The 20316-nt window shown below is 35.4% G+C and overlaps 1 protein-coding gene across 1 annotated transcript in view; it reads left to right on the top strand.

The window, feature by feature from the left end:
- The window catches only part of SYT14 (synaptotagmin 14), a 151493-nt gene extending 133062 nt beyond the window's left edge, over positions 1-18431 (top strand). Inside the window, exons 7-8 of the mRNA XM_074351889.1 lie at positions 591-780; positions 4383-18431. Of these exons, the coding sequence (XP_074207990.1) occupies positions 591-780; positions 4383-4696 (504 nt within the window). The 3' untranslated portion in view covers positions 4697-18431. The remainder of the gene's footprint in view (positions 1-590; positions 781-4382) is intronic.
- The last annotated feature ends 1885 nt before the right edge of the window (positions 18432-20316 follow it).

The following is a 20316-nucleotide window of genomic DNA, read 5'->3' as shown; positions in this document are numbered from 1 at the left end:
AAGCTAACCTTGGCTGAAGCTAATGTAGCTATAACCAACTTCTGCTTGGTTATTATTTGTAGGGTAAATGTCTTCCCAGACTTTTGTTTTCGACTTTCTGTAGCTCAGTGTTTTTACACATTGATTTATAAGCAGCAGATAGTTTTGTGTTGTTTATTTAATCAAAGTGTGCCAATTTTCGTCTTTAAAAGCACAGTTAAAACGTTTATATTTAATGTAATTGAGTCTAAATCTGTGTCAGTCTTTTAAGGTCAATAAATCATTAAACTGTTTTTTACATTCAGGAGATAGTTCATTAACAACTATGAGTTTAAGAAATTTATCTTCTACGATTTGTATACAGACATGCAAGAATTTATGATACCTTCTCATCTGCTATCATTCCTTTAACTGCTGTATAATGAAAAGAGATCCAGAAACTAAAATATGCTAAGAACAACATTTCTAATCCAGTATTTTGGGAATTTTGCTTGCAACTCTTGTCTTTATTATGATTTACCTACCTAATTCCAATAAACAGGACATTAACAATGTCTCTCTTAATATATCTTTCTTACAAAATACTATAAAGATTTCATTTTTGATTACAGGGCTGTGACTCCCAAATGAGCGTGTCAGAAATGTCCTGTAGTGGAAGTACATCCTCCTGCCAGTCTCTTGAACACGGCTCGGTCCCAGAAATTCTCGTGGGCCTGCTTTATAATGCCACAACGGGACGACTATCAGCAGAGGTGATAAAAGGCAGCCACTTCAAAAATTTGGCAGCAAACAGGCCACCCAGTGAGTGAAAAAAAAACATTTTTTAATTCTAATGTTTTCTGTGCTTAGGGGATTCACAGCATTAGGTGCTTCATTTAGTCTTAACCAATCAATGGTGGTGTGATCATCAGCTAATCTGTTTCATGTTTTCTATTTCCAGTCATTTGGGAAGTAGAAAAATTTGAAATTCAGAATATTAATTGTAAGGTGACAAGACTTTAAATTTTTCAGCGTCTGCAGAATAAATTAGCCCTGTCTTAGCCATTATCTTCTAATGCCAGAAAAAGTTACAGGGTTTTTTTTTTTTAAGTTAATAATACTCCACAAATATGATCAGGAACGTGTACAGCCATTGTTGTTAACTGAAGATTGATGTTGTGTTTTCTGTCTGCATGCAGTACTAGGGACCAATGAATATACTTCGATATTTTTCCTTCTTTTCTCCCCTAATAATTTAAGAAGAAACTGTTTCTTCATGTTTTTCCTCCTTTAAAATTATAAATCAGTGCTGCCAGCAGTGTTTTCTTTAATGGAATGTGCTTCGCTCTTACCAGGACGGACAGAATAAGGAATAGTCTGATCCTTACGCTAGGTGCTGGGAAGGGAAAGCTAGACACCTCTCTGCCCTGTCTACGTGCCAGTTTCCCCCTTCGCTCTCCTCTCTCTCTCCCAGCTCACGGGGCGGGGGGTGGGTTATGCACAGAGAAACTGTCACCTAGTATACCTCCAAAATTGTTATCTGTAGAAATAAACTGAGAAAGTAGCAGCCTCTTCATACTTCTCTAAAATTAAAGCTATTAATGCTCTAAACTAAAAATGTGTAAGGAAATCTTGAATAATAATAGCTACCTTAAATTTGTTTAAATATTTCTCACGGACTGGCTTAAAGCAATGTTTTACTCCAAGTATTAAATAATTAGTGAAGGACAGGAAACTTTTTCCACCCTTGAATTAACATTACTTCTAAATGTCCTAAAATTCTTTTTTCAATCACAGTGAAGAATCATAAAAATATATTTGGTTTGCCCAAATTTGGTTTTCCTTTGAGAAGGAAAATTTCAGAGGGAAGAAAGAAGCAATTACTAAACAGCTTTGGGAGTATGATTCTTGTTATCTTCATTAATTCATGCTAGGAATGCAAACTCAGGTGGCCTGGAAAGAAACTTAAATGAGCAGAATTTGTAGATGAAAGATAAGTAACATGGTGAGGACTGTGACAAATACAAGAGTGCACAACCTGCCTTAAGACATTCAGATACAAAATTTTTGAACAGTGTAACAGATAATATTATTTGGGGTTACATTTAGCCACAGGCTGTTAGTTTGCCTTTCTAACTTTAGCTAATAGTTTAATTTTTGACCGACCTTTGACTTGGAATGCGAAAGTGATAAATTTGATTTGCCTTTCTGCCCTCACTGAACCTACTCTGATAGAAGCAGAAACAGTAACCAGAACTAAAATGAAGGGGAAGGCGGGTGGAGGCAGGGGTGGATAATAACACAGGTTAAGAGAGATTTGCATCCACAACAGAGAGTGATCGTTCAGGTTAAAGAGAAGGTTATAGCAATTTCCATTCTGTAAGAATTAGATCTTCAGTATTAGGATGGTTAATGGTATTAGCTGGGAGGTAGCTAGCTGGTAAATATAAGTCAACATTCAAATTTATTATGTGAAGTGGGGTATTTATAAAGTAAAATATGAGACAGTTTTATCAGTTTGTCTATTGTGTATATTATATAAGATTGTGACCCTTCATATATACATAGGTTCTAAGCTTTGAACTGCGTTATCGACTGACTAATCCAGCTTTTATCCAAAGAAACAGTGGCAACATTCAAGAACAAATATTTTGATAGTTCTATTTTATTTTGCATAATTTAATTTTATATTACATTGGGAGGAATAAAAGTGTTTGGATGTTAAATATCGCATGGATAAACTTAAAAATTCAGCAAAATAATAATAATGATCCTACAGTGACTTTTATTCAGTCTTTTATGGTCTGATAATTTGCATGATTCTATGTTCAATGTGCTTTAGACCAAGAGGATATCATTATAAAGATGTCTCCCTTTAAAACAGTGTAATTTTTGTTTAAGATTACACAATGACCTTAAAACTTCTCATTCCATGAAATTTACCCAACAAACCCTTTGTTCAACCCTCTACCTGAATTAAAATGCTGAAGTTTTGTGTTCTTCCACTCCAGTGAACAGTATTTCCTCTTTAACTCTAACCTTTGACCCTCTTTCACCCAACAATTGACATCTGGTCATTATTTCTTTTACTGCCTTCCACCCCCTGTTGTCAGATGGACTGTTCTGTTGTCTAAAACACTTGATAGGTGGACAGGTTTATATAATCCGAGGTGAGTTCCTGTAGAGGCTAATTGGATGTTGTCTTTTCATGCAAAAACAAAATACCCTAAAACTTGCCAGCAGTGAAGCTGTCCACCATGTTGATTTCCAAAAAATGCACATTTATTATCTGTGGTACTTTAAATAAAACTTAGAATTTATCTCTGATTATGGATGATGGTATTCAGAGTATGTATAAAATTAGCAAAATTTTTTAAATTAAAGTTCTTATCATTTTGTTATATTTGATTCCTAGAAATAGGAATAGCTATTTCATGAGAAATATTGCAATTTTCATTGAAATGAATTGAAATTTTGATATGAAGTACACATGATGGATCTACATGCTGAAGATCATTTGCATGAGTCTAAAGAACTTGAAAACACAGTTGTTTGAAAAGAGGGTTTATCTCCCAAGTAATCAGGCAATGAACTGTTATGTTTCACTTTGTACACTAAACATCACATTAATTTTTTTTATAATTCATGAAAGTAGTTAAGATACCATTTTTTTAAAGTTCATATTAAATTTTGCCAAAAAGGAATCTTATAGTATTTTTTTAAACTATCCAAAAAGCACATTAAATGTACTGTTGCATGAAACCACGAGAAAGTTTTACTAGATTTGCTAAACTTTGAGCCCTTAGTGCATTTGGCTTCATTTTGGCCCTTAAATGTTTTTAAAACATATTTAAAAACCACATCCATGCAGAGATTTTTTTGACATTTCATCCTAAGCTGTTTTGATGTCATCTTTGCATTCTTGTCTTCCTCTTTTCCTCCTTACCATTTGCCTTCATTTCTGTTTGTTTGTTTATTCTTAACTCTCTGAAAACACAATGGAATGCTTTACAGTGTTGTGGCTAATTGAGCTTGCTAAGTGTTTATTAATGCTATGATGTCCTGCTTAGTGAAGCCAAATGGGTGGGGGTGGGCAGGGCGGGTAGTGGGAGGTCAAGGATGGGGCTGGAAGGGGGGAGGAAGGATTATGAGGTATACCTTTAAATTCTAATTATAATGTAGAAATAGCGAGGTTAAGATATTATTACCCCCAAAAGATTTTATATCTACTTAGCATTCTCTGTACTTGTCAGATTTTATAGTCATCTACATCAAAATGGAATTAGTTGAATTTCCACCGAACATGGTATACACCATATCCTTATAAAGTAATAATACTTAATCTTCTCAGCAAGTGTCACAAGAAAGATGTTTTGAGTTTGTTTCAGATGATGTTTGTGGTGTGTTGTTGTTTTTCTCTGTAGATACATATGTTAAATTAACTCTACTGAATTCCATGGGTCAAGAGATGTCCAAATGCAAGACATCCATCCGCAGAGGGCAGCCAAATCCAGTATACAAGGAAACTTTTGTCTTTCAAGTGGCCCTATTTCAGCTCTCTGATGTGACACTCATACTGTCTGTGTATAACAAACGCAGCATGAAAAGAAAAGAGATGATAGGCTGGATTTCTTTAGGTCTGAACAGCTCTGGAGAAGAGGAACTCAATCACTGGACCGAAATGAAAGAGTCAAAAGGACAGCAAGTATGTAGATGGCATGCGTTGCTAGAGTCATGATGACTAGGATAAATGAGCAATTACAGTTGAAGACAGCGTTATTTCTGACCACAACATTACTGTTTTTACCTAGTCACTGTTTAGAAGAGTTATTCTTTGAAGAACCATCTTTAACATTCCACCAAAATGCTTTAAATTCTGTGGAAAGAACATCTAATACTGTCGTAAATGAAGAAAAGATGTGTCTCTAGTAGAGCTTGTTTGGGAAAATGAGAAACTCTTATCATCTTTGTTAAACTAACAATCCTCCAGAGCTTTAAGAACATCCTTTTAGTTTGAAGTTAATTTTGCTTTAGCAAGAGAGCCAGTAATTTCATGGAAAATCAAAATTATAAATGATTTTGAAAATCAGAATTTTTAGTTGCAACACAATTTTAGCATCACCCTACATATTATCTACAAAACATATTTTGACTGGCTCCTCCCAGGTGTGTGTGATGTTCCTTAATATGAGAAGGCAGTTCTCCAACTCTGTCATAAGTTGTACCTAATGGTGAAGGGTTTCAGTCACATTGAAAACTGTTTTATTTCAGATATTTTCCCTTTGTGCACTTAGTTTCGTGGTGCCTCAGTTCTTCTCAATAGCACTAAATCTGAGTGCAAGTATTCATTTTCATAAAGGAATTTTTTATGTGTTACTTAAAAAAAAAAAAAAGCTCATTTCTTCAATTGCCTCTGCTTTTGCCTGATCCAAAGAGACCAAGTCACTGGACTGGTCCCTTGCAAGTCTTCTAGACAGGTTGTACTGTAGAACTATGTAACTTTCTGTTGAAAGCACTTCCTGTATTCTTGTATTCCAATGTAGGAAGCTAATAGAGCAGGACTTTACTTTAAAATCTCTTTCAATGATTGACTCTTTAAAATTGTAGTAACGTGAAAATATGTTTTTTACAAACTAAAAGATATAGTAAATGAGCTGTTGAAAATTGAAAACAATTCAAGTTAAAATTTTAATTATCTGCTCTGAGTATTCAGTAACCAACACTGCATAAAGCAGGTACCATTCAAATAGGAAACTCTCTTCTTCACTCTTACTTCAATTTGTATTTGTGATATAAAGACTCTGCAGTTCTAAGTTTGAATCAGAACATCATGTTAAAAAACCGTTCTGAGATTCCTTATGAAGTTTCTAGTGACTTGTGACTAGATTTTATGAAATTTACAGATACGTTCTTCAACGTGATGTCATCCTGTGCCTTTCATGTAAGTTAAATTTGCTCATACAGCTTGAAAGTTGTATTTGCAAAATTAGGCCTTCAATTTTTATAAATATAAAGATTAGATTCCTCAGAACAGTGTCACAAGATCTTTATTTCCTCTGAAGTATGTAAACGTTGTATAATGTGCTAATTTTTTAAAACGGCAAGGCACTTGTTTTTATATGCAGGAACTCTGATTATCAGGAATATTATAAGCTGTTTTCTTTTTAATTTTGCTTCTTACCCAATATATAATTTTACTCATATACTTTATTAAATAGAATGTTTTGTATATATGAAAAAATACTTCTTTTCTCTTTCTAATTTCTAGTTAAAGTAGACAAGAACATACTATTTACCAGTTACTAAAAAGCAGTATATCATTGTTCCTAGTCCCATCTAAGTACTCCATATTATTGTAAGCTAGGACTTGTTATTACTATAATAACAAAACCTTGCATAGATATTAATACTTCAGCTTGGCTGTACTGAAAGGCCTTAAAAGAAATCCAAAAAGACAGTGAACTCCTATTATTTTTTACTTTAAAAAAATGGCAGCTCTGTGCATTCATATATATGAGTTGTATGATAAAATACAAAAGCTGTATCAGGTGACATGAGGTTTATGTGTACTACAGAGTTGCAGTAAAGGGAAAAATCCATTCTTTTATTATTACATTAATGAGCATCTTCCAGGGTTTTGTAAGTGAATTAAGTCATAAAGGTAAAACATGAATCAAATGGCAAAATATCTCATGAAAGTATTTTCAGCAACAGATAAGGCAGGAGATTAGAAGGGAGGGTGTAGATTTTACTGAGACATTGGATTTAGGCATTCAAAGCTGCAAGTGTCTTTTCTGGCTTTGAAACAACTAACTGCATTGCTAACACTGAGATCGTCCTAATAATAAAAAGTGTTATCAGTCGTATTTGTAGCTGTGACAAAGCCTAATCAAACACATTGTGAGGCCAGCCTGGTGCTTTCTCCTTCACTGAGGAAAAGAACTAACTAGCCGTCATTTGTTAAATGTGTCTTTCTTCAGACTATGCCCAGAATTGTGTGTGTGCGCTTGGGTATATGTCCTTAGGGGTTTATCTGGTATAAGCATCGAATCCAGTATGGCCTAAAATTAATCAACCATTTTTTTAAAATTCCAAGAAGGACCCTACCTCCACCCTAGCTGCCAAGTCCTCAAAGATTATGAAGTATGTGTATGTGTATCTGTATACACACACACAGATGCCTACACACACAACATTTATATATATACACACACATGTACACACATATACGTATGTATTTGTAAAGGTGAACGTGCCCTGGCTTTTTCAGATAGCTAAGTAGAAAAGCATTTATCAAGTTTATGGATTATTTTTCTCCTCTGTATATTTACTAGGAATTGTGTTTGGTTTTGGGTGCTATCTGCTGCCATTCTCTTCCACACACAGCAAAATATGTATCTTTTTATCCTTTGGATTGACACAACCTAGAGTAATTACTCCTCCAAATTTGTCTATTCTTTTAGAAAAAGATTAAATAGGGCTCAAGAGACCCACTTCACTCTACTGAATCTAATGTGCAAGACAGTACTGTTGCTTGTCTGTGTGCTTGAATTTGCATGAAAGCTCAAAGGCAAAAATCTTATATCTTAGCAATTAAAGCAAATAGGGGCCCACTGGTGGGCAGCAGGTGTTGTCTCAGAAACTCGAGAAAGACAACCCACTTTCCTGTTGTTCTTTTAAAATCCCCAAAGTTTTATAATAAAATGAGATAGTCCAAATATGGCAATCGGCTGGTGTTCAGGGGTGCTCCTGAACGTGGAACTATAGGCTTTATTCGTCTCCCAAATGAGCTGCAAAATGTAGTTGTTTATTACTGCCCAGGAAACAAAGTGTCTTTCAAATCAGTAAAGAATGTGCTTAGTATATCCTCTTACCTTTAAGAAGTTTTCTTCTATAATCTTCTATCTTCTGTACTCTCCACATTTTACGTGAACTCTCTTTGCATATTTTCTTACTGTGCATTCAGTGAATCCTTGATAATGTTGTATTCAGTGACAAATCTAATTAATTGGATCACAATTTAAAAAAAAGAAAAACCAATGAGAAAATATCTAAATTACCCTTATTACTATGTACGTGTTTAAGTATAGGGCCTGGTAGGACACTTTCATCCAGCCCAGTTCAGAAGCCCCGGGGCTGTATGTGAAACCATTTTCTTGATACCATCATCATTTTCATTTTACTTACCAAGTGAATAAGAAGCATAATCAGTGATTGCAAAGTAAGATAATAATAGGGCAAGAGTTCACAGAATTGAGGGTATTCTCTAAGATAAAGATGGAGACCAAATGATGTCATAGTTTTCCAAATGAACTGAGAGGCTATTTGAAGGTGTACGTTTTACATGAAATGAGAACACTAGTCACCCACCAAAAATTTTTTTGAGGTCTCTAACCAGATATGCATAGAAATTACACAAATCCACTTGCATAAAATTGCCATTTGCCTGCATAGGCTAGATAGTCAACTCATAGAGATTTTTCTCATTGATAGCTATTATGCTATTTCACATTGGTAGTTATTATTCAAAAGTTTTCACTTTTTTTTTTCCTGTTTGCTGTCCCCAGTTCACCCGTGGTCCACACTGGAGGTAGCCATCAGTATCATTGTCACCAAGCAAACTCAGTGTTGAGCACAAGGTTTATTTAACATGCTATGAAGCATTTTTTTTAAAATCAACTTTAAAACATCATCTGTGTCCACCAGACAGTGTAATAATGATGGTGGTAACTAAATATCACAAAATACAATTTACTAAGATCTAGCACAATAGTTTATTATTTTGATCCTCACAACGATAGTATTGTCAACATTTTATAGATGAAGAAACTGCAGGATAGAGATTAAGCCGACTTGCCCAAGAACGTATCTAAGAAGGAAGTAAAAGAACTGGGGCTAAGAGCCCATATATAAATTACTCTAAAGCCTAGATTATGCATGTTGCAGTTATGTTCTCCTTTACTAGTTGCAATAAAAAGCAGGACAACATTACTCATCAGTAATCCCCTCTATTTTAATTGGATGCCAGAACTAGAAAAAGAGAAGGAAAAAAACGAACAAACAGAAAAACCCAAAAACCAAACAGAGCTTGAGAAAGAGAAATAGAAGACAAAAAAGAAAAGAAGACGCTTATTTTCCTTCTCGGAACACAGATGGTACTTTTGTGTCATACTTTGTGGAAGACATATTTTCGAAGACTTGGGGATTAATTTACTCTGCCAGTACAGCCCATACTTAAGTTATATTCTGAAAGTGTATTAATCACTTTATTCTGCTCCTTATCCACTACTGGGAATCCAAGATACTTTACCTGTACACGATCACCTTTGAACTCTATGAAGTGAATAGCCTGTACTCATGAGCACATATCTTGCCCATACCAGTGGTAAGAGGAAAGGCTCTTGTCTTCCTCTGTGCTCTCATTGCAATTTATGTTTCTTCTATACCCTTTGTTAAAGTTTAACGGATTACAGCTAACTTTACTACATACGTCTCTCTTTCCCCTCGGTAGTACTTAATGTTTTTTCTTATTATCTTTATGTGCCCCTTGCTCATGGTAGGCACACTATAGATATTGAATTGAGCTAAATTCTCTATGGAAGAAATCAGTAATACTGTTATATGTCTCAGTATTTGTGAATCTTATGCATGGGTTTATTTCTTCATTTCATATATACTTATTAGAGTACCTACTGTGTACCGTATGTTTTTCTAAGTGCTACGAATGCAGAGATAATAAATTGGATAGACCACGTCTTTGCCCTCATGGAGCTTGCTTCTACAGTGGGAAGATAGCCCCAGAATGATATGTTTAATAGAGAAATCCAACATGGGGTTCAGAGAAGTCTTCCCAGAGAAAATAACTCCTGAGTTGGGTCTTAACAAATACAGATTATACTCCCGTCAAGGAGCATGTTCTCTACAAGGGCAAAATTTAAAACAGTGGTTCCAAACTACAGTGGGTTTAAGAGTTATTCTGAGAGCTTAATTTGTATTCCAAAGCCCCACCTCCAGAGAGTCTGTTTCATTTGGTCTGGAGTGGAGCCCAAGAATCTACATTTTATTAAGCTCCCCAGGAAATTCTTTCTGAGATGTCTTGGTCTAGACTATTGAGCTCATTATATAGAATCATTGGTAGCAACGTTTCAGTGCCCATAGGTTAGATCTTGCAGTGTGATAGTGATAAATAAGAGCAAGAATAAGACTAGGATTAGTGGTATTGAGTTTTTTACTTGTACTTCCTTAAAAAGAAAGGTATTCAATGAAAAAATGAAAGTGATATTTAATTATGAGTTCCTGTGCATTCACGTTCGACATAACTTTTTCAAAGTATCCTGTGGTATAATAAATTCTGTTACGTTAATTTTATGATTCCTGAAAATTCCTTCAGTTTATTGTTCAATTATTTCCCTCCAAACTGTCTTTACAATGATAGATACAAGGCAGAGAGAGTCTGAGGACGTACTTACCTAGTACATCTCTGTCAGTATTCTAAATGAAGTAAGGCCGACATTTAAGTAAATGTGTAGTGTCCTCCGTGAGTGGTGGCATTTTTCATTCTTGTGTACAGTGAGCTCTCTTGCCTGTTATCTTCATCCTAAATGACTTCATTGTCATTACACTCATCAGATGAACCTCATTCCTCGATTCTTCCTCAGGAACAGCAACGTTTCTGTCACCTCTGCTCTGATCTCTGTTTCTCTCATTGCTTTGATCTTTCTTAAATCTTTTACTTTGGATAGCAAGTTAATACAGCAGCCTCAAGTCCTCTTCTTTCTCTTAAAATAAATGCTGTGTATTTGGTTTATCTGAGTTTCTATTTTCCCCTGTTTCAAATGCAGTCATACTTCTTTCTCTGGTGTAATATTTTGCATGTATGTGTTTTACATTTTGAAAGAATTTTTCCCAACAAAGATCTGTGATTGACCCACTGTAAAATGAAGTTATTTGAATATTTGAAATAATATGGCTTCAAATTAGGCTGTTTTGTGACTCCTGCTGCTTCACTGTGTTTGGTCTGGTTATAGCTTGAGATCTCATTAATATAATCTTAAGATGAAGGAGTTTGAGAAACTTGAATATTAGTCCATTATCAAAAATGAATGTAAGAATCTTGCTTTATTCTCTCCCTGTTTAGACAAGTATGTATCTTTCTTAACGTTTTTCTTCTTTCTTCACGTTTTTCTTCTTTCTTCCTCCCTGACTTTTTCCCCACTCTTACTCGTATACATTCACACTAGATTCCAGAGTTCATCAAAGCTGAATCATTCCTATCGAAAAGTGATACCTTGACTTTTTTCTTAGTCACATGGACGGAGCAGTAGGGAGGACCAGATGGGTTTTCTCAGAGACTTAGAGAGAGCGTGGCCCCCCTCAGTAAAGGTTTGCTGCCGCTCCTGTCATTGTTGCTGCTGTGCACGTCACTTGAACAGTGTGAAGATCCCTCCTGTCCTGTTGTATGGGTTGAGAGCAAAGAAGGAAATTTGCTTATTAATCTAACAAAAATTTAGCATAATATTATCGTAGAATTTCAACCCCTTAGTACATAAAAATTTCTAAAAAATTAATTACAAGAACAAAGTCATTGATGTGGCAATAGTTTTGCAAGGTTTTTGACATTTCAGTGTCATTTTGACAGTCTGTATCTCAAATTGTCCTATTATTTCAGGGCCCTTATTCACCCTTTTTTATTATTCTGATGCTATTTGATATTTGAGTTTGTCTTTTAAATATTCAAGACTGTTTTAAAAAGAAAAACCTAACACCTTTCTGTTTCTTCCTTTAACACGTGATCTCTCACCTGACACTTATTGTGTTTAAAATGAATACCCAACAGTGAACTATAATACTCTATTATACACTGAAAAAATAATTCTCTGAAATTTGTTTATGTATTCAGATATTGCTAGAATGCTCATTTCCATAAACCTAAGCAGTTCACATTAAATATGAGTATTGTGTTTGATGAGAAAATAGGGATTTTCTCTTATCTCTGAGATTTATTGTCTCTCTTGCCTTTTACATCTGGTTGAAGGCTGTGACCCTCTTCCCAGCACTTCATTTGTCAGTTTCTGAGTGTGCTCACCTCGTCCAGATGAAATTATTTTGAGCAACAGCCAAACCTTTTATGCCTTCAGGGTCAGTCCTCACCAGTGATTCCTGTTCAGAACCCCCATTAATGTTGATGAAAGTAATACCTAAGCACCGATAGAAGAAAAGCCCCCCAGAATAAAGGATCAATATCTCAGAGCCCTGGTGTAGGACGGCACCAGTAATACCGAAGTGTGATTTCAGTCATAATGGCATCGAAACCAACGTCTTAGAAATGAGATTTTGATTATTATGTCCTGAATTACCTCCTTTTGGTCTTCTCTCTTCCCCCTCTAGCTTGTGCATTCTTTTCAGCTTAAATTTTATGAGAAAGCCTTTAAAAAAAAATCCTGGTTTTAAAGTTATTAACTGTTGACTTAACTGGGCAATTTCATTAAAAAAGAAAAACTGAAGTAGGTAGTTACAGGAAGGCTTTAGGAGGGAGGGTGCTTGATTTTGTTTGGGGCAGTCTTTTTGCATAAAATGGAGACTATTTACAACATTCTATAATTATGTCACATTGGTTTTGTGAGGGGAGACCAGAGTAACTTTTACATAAAACTTGTCTCTGTTGGTGTTTAAGTATATTTAAACTATTATTTGAAGCACAAACTAGGACATGATGGTGACATTTCCAACAGTATTTTGAAATTATAAATATTACTTTTAATTTGCTAAGAAAAAATTTCTAGTGGTAGATTGCATCAGAAAATTAATTTATAATGCTATACATAATTTTATTGAAACAACTTTTGGTTTTGTGGTGAAAATAATATAGTGGCAACAATTTTGAGGAATCTTTAAAGCTGTCATAGAGGAGATAGCCAAAATTTGGCTGGATTTTTTCTAGAATTTTGAAATAAGGAAGTGTATTAATACTACTTTTCAGTTTAATTGCTCTTGATGATGAATAGTTATTATATGAGTTTTAAAGGTCTTGATAAATGTTGGCATCTGTTCTTTTCCTAAAACTCATGATGTTCATCACTATTCAGTACACTTTCATTGTGTTTTATTTCTCAAAATAATGTAATTTTTATGGAAAAAAATGGTTAGTGGAATCTTTTATTCATTATTCCCTTATTTTGCTTCTTTCCTTTCTCCTGTTTCTTTCATTTCTTTCTTCCTGTTTCCTTTCTTTCTTTCCTTTCTCTCTTTCTTTCTTCCTTTCTTCCTTCCTTTCTTTCCTTTCTCTTTCTTTCTTTCTTTCTTTCTTGCTTTCTTGCTTTCTTGCTTTCTTGCTTTCTTGCTTTCTTGCTTTCCTTTCTTTCCTTTCTTTTCTTTCTTTTCTTTCTTTCGGCAAGAAGCTTCCTTAACAGTATAGTTCCTACAGAGCTTTCTTACTTATTTTTCTAATAATGGATATAACAGTGTGATGAAGTTTAAATGCTCTGTGAGCAAAACTATTCAACAACCTGAAGAAATGCACTGCTGATTAATGTTTCCCTTGGTATTAAATTGTCTTCAACATGTTTTCATGTGACTCTACACCATTAATGGATCTTACTAATACAGTGTCTGTATGGTTCTCAACAGTGTTGTATTACTGTCACATATTAATTTGCATTTTGGATCAAAACTATTAACAGATGTGTGTGTGAAACAACCCATTTTATAGAATGAGCATATATCTAACCATTTTCATGTAACTGAAGATGTGCTGTATGTTGCATTTTATTCTCATATCTACTTTTCTACTATCTATACACCGATTGTCTCGGTGCCTTTTCCCTTTTGTATAATTGTCTTACATAAAGAAATTGCTGACCTCTGTGTAAACAAAGTAAAAACTGTTAAAATTATTAATCCAAGGAGATTTTAATGGCAGTTTAATTTTCCAGAGAATAAATTTTTGTGTGGGTTACAAGTTACTTTTCTTCACCTTTCTGTAAGAAATCTCTACATTTTAGTACTCATTTGCAGTGGGTAAGCATCTTTCTTCTCTGATGACGATACACAAAAATCAGCCTGAATTCTTATCATTGACAAATAAATGTTAATATGACTGTTACACAAAATAAAGTAATGTTGGTTACATAAGCAAATATCAAGTGGATATATGTAGATGTTATTAAGATCTCTAGTTTAAAAGTAATCTTACTTAAATGTGCTATAAAATATTGCTATCAAAATGTTTGGGTCATATGTTCTTTAATTCTAAATCGAATGTGACATCCAAAGAAAACAGACTACAGACAAATACAAACATTTAAAAATAATCTCCATTAAGGCTTATAAATCAGAAATGAAACTAAAAAGCTTTAAAATGATCATAATATCTTTAGCTGGAAGCTAGCTCGGTCTTTCATTTAATGTGAATTTGTCATAATTCATATCAGTATTGTCATTCTGTTTAACAAAATCATTTTCTATTTGGCAATAGTATTTTGTTGATTTTTAATTCTTTTTTATTAGGTAGTTATTGTATTGTTTCCCAAAACCTTTGAATTTAGGTATTTTTCATGTTTCATTCCCTTGTTTATTTTATTTCCAGCAACAAAGATTTATAAGTACAAACTTAAGAAGTACTATTTTCCATATTCAAAAGAATTTAAACTTTTGGTACTCTAAAACTGACAGAAATTGAAGTTGCTGCATTATCTAATCTCTGATTGTCTTTGAACCCTTAGTTCCATAAATTAACCAGAAGCCATTTTTAGTTAATTTTTTTAAGAGTAGAACACCAGTGCCCAATTGGTCTGGTTTAGTTTTTTTTTTTTTTCTTTTAATAAAAGTCATCTCTACTCAAACGCAAGGAAGCTAGGAAACACTTCTGCTTAAAAGAAATGGGCTCATAATTGAATTTCCAACTAAGTTTAAGGAATTTGTTTTAAGGAATAAGGTTAAGGAATTCCGCCCCCAAACATGTTGGGCTTCCGTTGTTGAGACACTTAAGGTTGAAGAAGCAAAAATAATAGACTTGCTTATGAGTTTACTCTGAAACAGTCATATTCATCTGGATCATGCTTATTATCTTTCATAGAATTACAACTGATGCAAAGTGAAATTCCAGCAGAAAATAGACACATCTGCATTATAACTCATCAATCAATAAATTATCATTTTTTATTGTTAGAGGGACTTGGGTAGTTATTCATCATACCATGTTGTATCAATTTTTTCTTTCCATAGATTATCAAAATATCCCATATTTCCCATTTGAAAATAAAATTATCTCAATTAAAAATTAAAAGATGTCAGTAAAATATGTGAAATATTTTATTTGAATAGTACTTTATACTGAATTACAGTAATATAATACACTAAAGACTTTTATGTAAGTAAATGCCAAATAAATGGGGACAAATTATAGAAGGACCTCATAAACTCAATTAGAGGAAAAAAATGAAGACATGTTCTTAGTTGCTATAAGGAAAATATATCTAAGGGAAAACCTTCCAAATAGTACTTTTTTATTATTAAAAATAGTTTTATTAGAGTTCACATGAAGATTATACAGATGTTCCAAGGTAAAGATTTGTTGATATATATCCTTTTTAATATACAAAATAGTCTAGGTAACAAACAACTGGAATTTACTTATACCTTCCTTTTTTTTTTTTTTTAATTGAAGTATAGTCAGTTACAATGTGTCAGTTTCTGGTGTACAGCATAATGTCCCAGTTATGCATATATATATACATATCCATATATTAATTTTAATACTCTTTTTCATTAAAAGTTATTATAAGATATTGAATATAGTTCCTTGTGCTGTACAGAAGAAATTTGGTTCTTATTTATTTTTATATATAGTGGTTGACCTTTGCAAATCTCAAACTCCCAAATTTATCCCTTCCCATCCCCTTTCCTCTGGTAACTATAAAATTGTTTACTATGTCTGTGAGTCTCTTTCTATTTTGTAGATGAGTACATTAGTGTCCTTTTTTTTTCTTTTTTTTTTTTTTCTTTTTTTTAGATTCCACATGTAAGTGATGTCATATGGTATTTGTATTTCTCTTTTGGGCTTACTTCACTTAGAATGACTATCTGCAGGTCCATCCATATTGCTGCAAATGGCATTATTTTATTCTTTTTTATGGCTGAATAGTGTTCCACTGTATAAATATACCACAACTACTTTATCCTGTCATCTGTTGATGGACATTTAGGTTGTTTCCATGTCTTAGCTATTGTATATAGTGCTGCTATGAACATTGAGGTGCATGTTCTTTTCGAATTGGAGTTCCCTCCGGATATATGCCCAGGAGTGGGATTGCTGGATCATACGGTAAGTCTATTTTCAGTCTTTTGAGGAATCTCCATACTGTTTCCCATAATGGCTGCACCACCAAATAGTACTTTTAATATGTGGTAGAAACTGCCCACTCTTTACCAAAATCCATGTTTTTCTCTTTTTCTTGGTCCTATGGCTGGCTTACATTTCTTGGCCTCCCTTGAAATTAGGTCTGACCATCTGACTGAGTTCAGCCAGTGGAATATGAGCAGAGATGATGTGCACTAACTTTGAGGAGGCTTTTTAAGAAATAGTACTGCACTCTCCATGCCTTCTTTCACTGCCCACTGGCTGGATGCAGAGGAAAATCAAGGCAGAACCAGGATTCGGGAAGATCCCGGGTCACTGAGTCACCTCACAGAAAAGAGACAACCAGATATATTTGCCTTGAAACATTAACAGAAATGAGAAGAAAAAATTGTGTTTGAACCATTACACAGTTTAGACTCCATTTGTTACTACAAACAATTGAAATTAAAACAAATATGGGGGCCTTCCCGTGGGGTTCTGTGAGCATGAAAACTTGCAATATGTTACATTGGTTTAGCAGCCAGGCAGCCAGCAGAGAGGAAGTAGATCCAGCAGGCTGAAAAAGTGTAACCCATATTATGCAGTGGCAAAACATTTGCCTGTTTCACTTGGAAGGGAGTTTGTGTGACTACTGAACCTGTAGTTTAGAGGAAATGGGTGGAAAGACCAGTCTAACAGTCGATTTGAGATGCTTTTTGCTGAAAGATACTACAAGAAAGTAGTAAACTCAGGCAAGAAATACATGGTTTTTCAGCAGAGATTAAAGGGATGGAGAGGGCCCAGAGATGAAGTGCCTTAGGGGTTTGAAAAGTCTGCTGCTTCTGGCCCCCAAATATTAGGATTAGGCTAAAACAGGTCTTGAGTTTTTAAAAAGGCCTGTTAAGACTGCACAAGAAAATAAGAGGGACTCAACCATGTGGGCAAATACCAACATTTTAAAAGCATTGCGTCTTATTTCAGAGGAACTCAAGGTAAACTTGCATGCTCATGAAGCAAGCCATGGAAGTTGTATAACCCCCGAGAAGGAAGTAATTCTCAGTGCCTACTTCAGATGAAACCAAAGCATATCAGAGAAAAGGAAAACCTCCCCAGAAGCCAGAGCAGGCGACCACTGAGAGTAGTGGAGCAAGGAGTGTCTGTTAGAGAAGAGACCAGAGTAAACCAAACTCCTCTGCTAAGAGGGAAGCAGATGTTTTCACTGCTGTGAGTCAATGACTGCGGTGTGTGTCTCATCCTTCCCTTTTTCAAATGATGATTTTAATTGCAGTTATCTGCCTGCTCTACATTGTGTATTTGGTGGAAGCTGGGGGCAGGTGACTTGTCTTTAATTCCCAGGTCACTGGATTTGATGGAAGGGAGAGTGCCTCACCAGAGATATGGGACTTCCAAAGGATTGTGGTAACTGGATGGGACTTGCAGGAAGTAGCTTCTTTGGGGAGGATGCAAGCTATTTAACAAAATCTTTGTTCTCCTTTCCCCGACACACATTTGACTACATTTTCAAGCCTCTCTTGCAAATATTAATGGCTAAGTGACTGAGTTTTAGCCACCTGGAATGGAAGGGAAGTGATACCTATCACCTCTAGGCCACATGCCTCCTTTACCATCACTCTCCCCATCTATGAGCTGGTTATAGAGGATGACAGGTGCCCAAGGGGATGGTGGAGCCGCAAGAGGAAAGGAGCCTAGGTCCTTGAATCACTGCTTGGAGACTGTCGGCCCACCAGGCAATATTATCTTCCACCTGTTTCATAAGCAAGAAATAAATGTCTGTGTGTTTGAGCTATTATACATTTCAGGTCTGTTTTGTTCCTGCAGCACCTACCTTACACCAATAGGTAAGCTCATGGATTCCAAGCTAGCAACTGAGAGAAGTCTGGATGGCACCATAGCCAAAGAGACAGAACTTCATACCATATGAGGAAGGACAACGCCTGACACCTGATTGATTGGGGACCAAAACCAAGGAATAAGGTAAGTCTCAGGAGCACAGCCAGCCAGCACTACCTCAACCAACTATTTTTAGGAACAGGTTTTAAGGCTATTAGAGCGATTCAAATTGCTTGTCTCTACAACTTGACCAGAGAAACGGCTTTCACTGTGACCCAAGAGATGAGATGAGGGGATGGGTTGAAAGCCTAAAATCTAGGCATCAAACCTAGAGAGAGAACTGAATCAATAAGAATATTGGAGCAACATTGGAGGGTGAGGAGAGGAGAAAATCAAGCAGTGAACAGATAACTCAGCAGAATTAAGGCAAGGACACCAAGAATGTCATGAGGGACAAGGTGAGAGACAGATTGTTCAGACAGACGAAACCTTTGAATTCAGTCTAGAGGTTCTGGGTCTTAGATAAGGTTTAGAGTAGATGAGTGAGTTTAAGAAGGGTAGTCTAATGGGAGATCAGTTAGGAAGCTGTTCTTAGAATCCAGTTATTTTACAAATGTTAAGCAAGTATTTATTAGGTAACACCAGCAGCGTAGATTGTAAGTGGAGAATGTTTTTTAAAAATAAGATTGGTGAGACAGTATAAAGAATTTTGAGGGCTTGATGACCAATTGAAAGGGGTGAGGGGAGTACCTGATTGAGGATGAATTAAATAGAGTGGCTTTGAGGAGCAAGTGAGTGAGGAATAGGACCACCAAATAAAGGAGTCCAGAGAAGAAGCTGGGTTTGTAAGAGCTGGTTTAGTGATACTGACTTTCAAATGGCATTTTGTGGAAAATGTCCATAAATTGAAAATGAAGGACTGGAATTTAGGAAAGCGATACAAGCTAAAATGAGTTTGAGGATTTATGCAAAGGCTAGAATGACTAAGTCACAGGAGCCAAGAGCTGACACATCCTCTCACTAGAATTTGAGGTTCTCTGATGACAGAAACTACTTAGTTGTTTTGTTCACAACTGCATCCCCAGTGCCTAGAAATGTCTAGCGTGTAACAGATAATAATGAATGTCTATTTCTGACTGAGTCTGAGATCTTGGGGAGTATGGGCAGGGGGTATTTTTTAGTGTTTTATTTGTTTTTTATCTTTTTTTTGTAATTATGTATACTCTACTTCCTGAGGGCAGAATGTGTACATAAATTATTTGGAATTCCGCACAGGAGATTGTCTCTTCTCTCATTTATTTATTCAGTAATTTAATATCAGTATGGACTCATAGGTCTTTTATACTTCAGGTATATACTACTGAATTTACCTTGTCGTTCATATTGTTCCAGCTTTGGCAATTGGCAGCTCTTTCATTTGGCTCCTGTATCCTTTTGACGTACCCCCTTTGTTGTGGGTGTATTATTTGTTTGCCTGCCTTCCTTCTTTCTTCCCTTCCTTCCTTCCTCTCATCCTCCCGTCCTGGTGTTCCTTCTTTCCGGCACTCTAAGATGCTCCAAGCGCAGCTCATCTTGTATATTTCTGGCCCCAGTCTAGAGATTCAGCCATTTCTCCAAGAAGTCCTTGTTCCTGTTATTACAGAAAGATACCAGATACCAGTGTCTTAGCACTAGGTGTGCCTGTTGCTATCCGGATATCATTGGTTCTAGGCCCTCTCAGCTGACAGGAAATTATAACATAGAGACTATCCCATATATACATACATATCTACCAATATGTGTATTTAACAATCTATATCTATAGTAAGCTATACATGAGTTCATACTATTGTCTTCAACTCTAATCCATTACCATATGGATCATTCTAGTCTCCTCCTTGCTAGTCTGTAAAATCCACTCCAGCAGTAAGAACACTGACTTCCACCATCCACCATCCCTTTGCTGGAACTGTTCGACTCCAGTGTACATGTGGAGCATATCACAATTGTTAACCCGTAGCCCATGAATAACAAGTTTATCACCTAGGGAATAGTGCGGTTTCTTTTGCCTTTGTTCTTACAGACTCCACTCAGTTTCAGAGCTACTTAGGTGAACCCCCTTTCCCTACTCCTTCAGTGGGGTCGTCTTAGACGTTCGTAATACAGTTAGATCACTTTATCACATCCTGCGT

This window comes from Camelus bactrianus, chromosome 23, assembly GCF_048773025.1.
Source record: "Camelus bactrianus isolate YW-2024 breed Bactrian camel chromosome 23, ASM4877302v1, whole genome shotgun sequence".
Classification (NCBI taxonomy): Eukaryota; Metazoa; Chordata; class Mammalia; order Artiodactyla; family Camelidae; genus Camelus; species Camelus bactrianus.
Note: the sequence above shows the minus strand (reverse complement) of the source record. Positions and strands in the feature narration are given on the sequence as shown.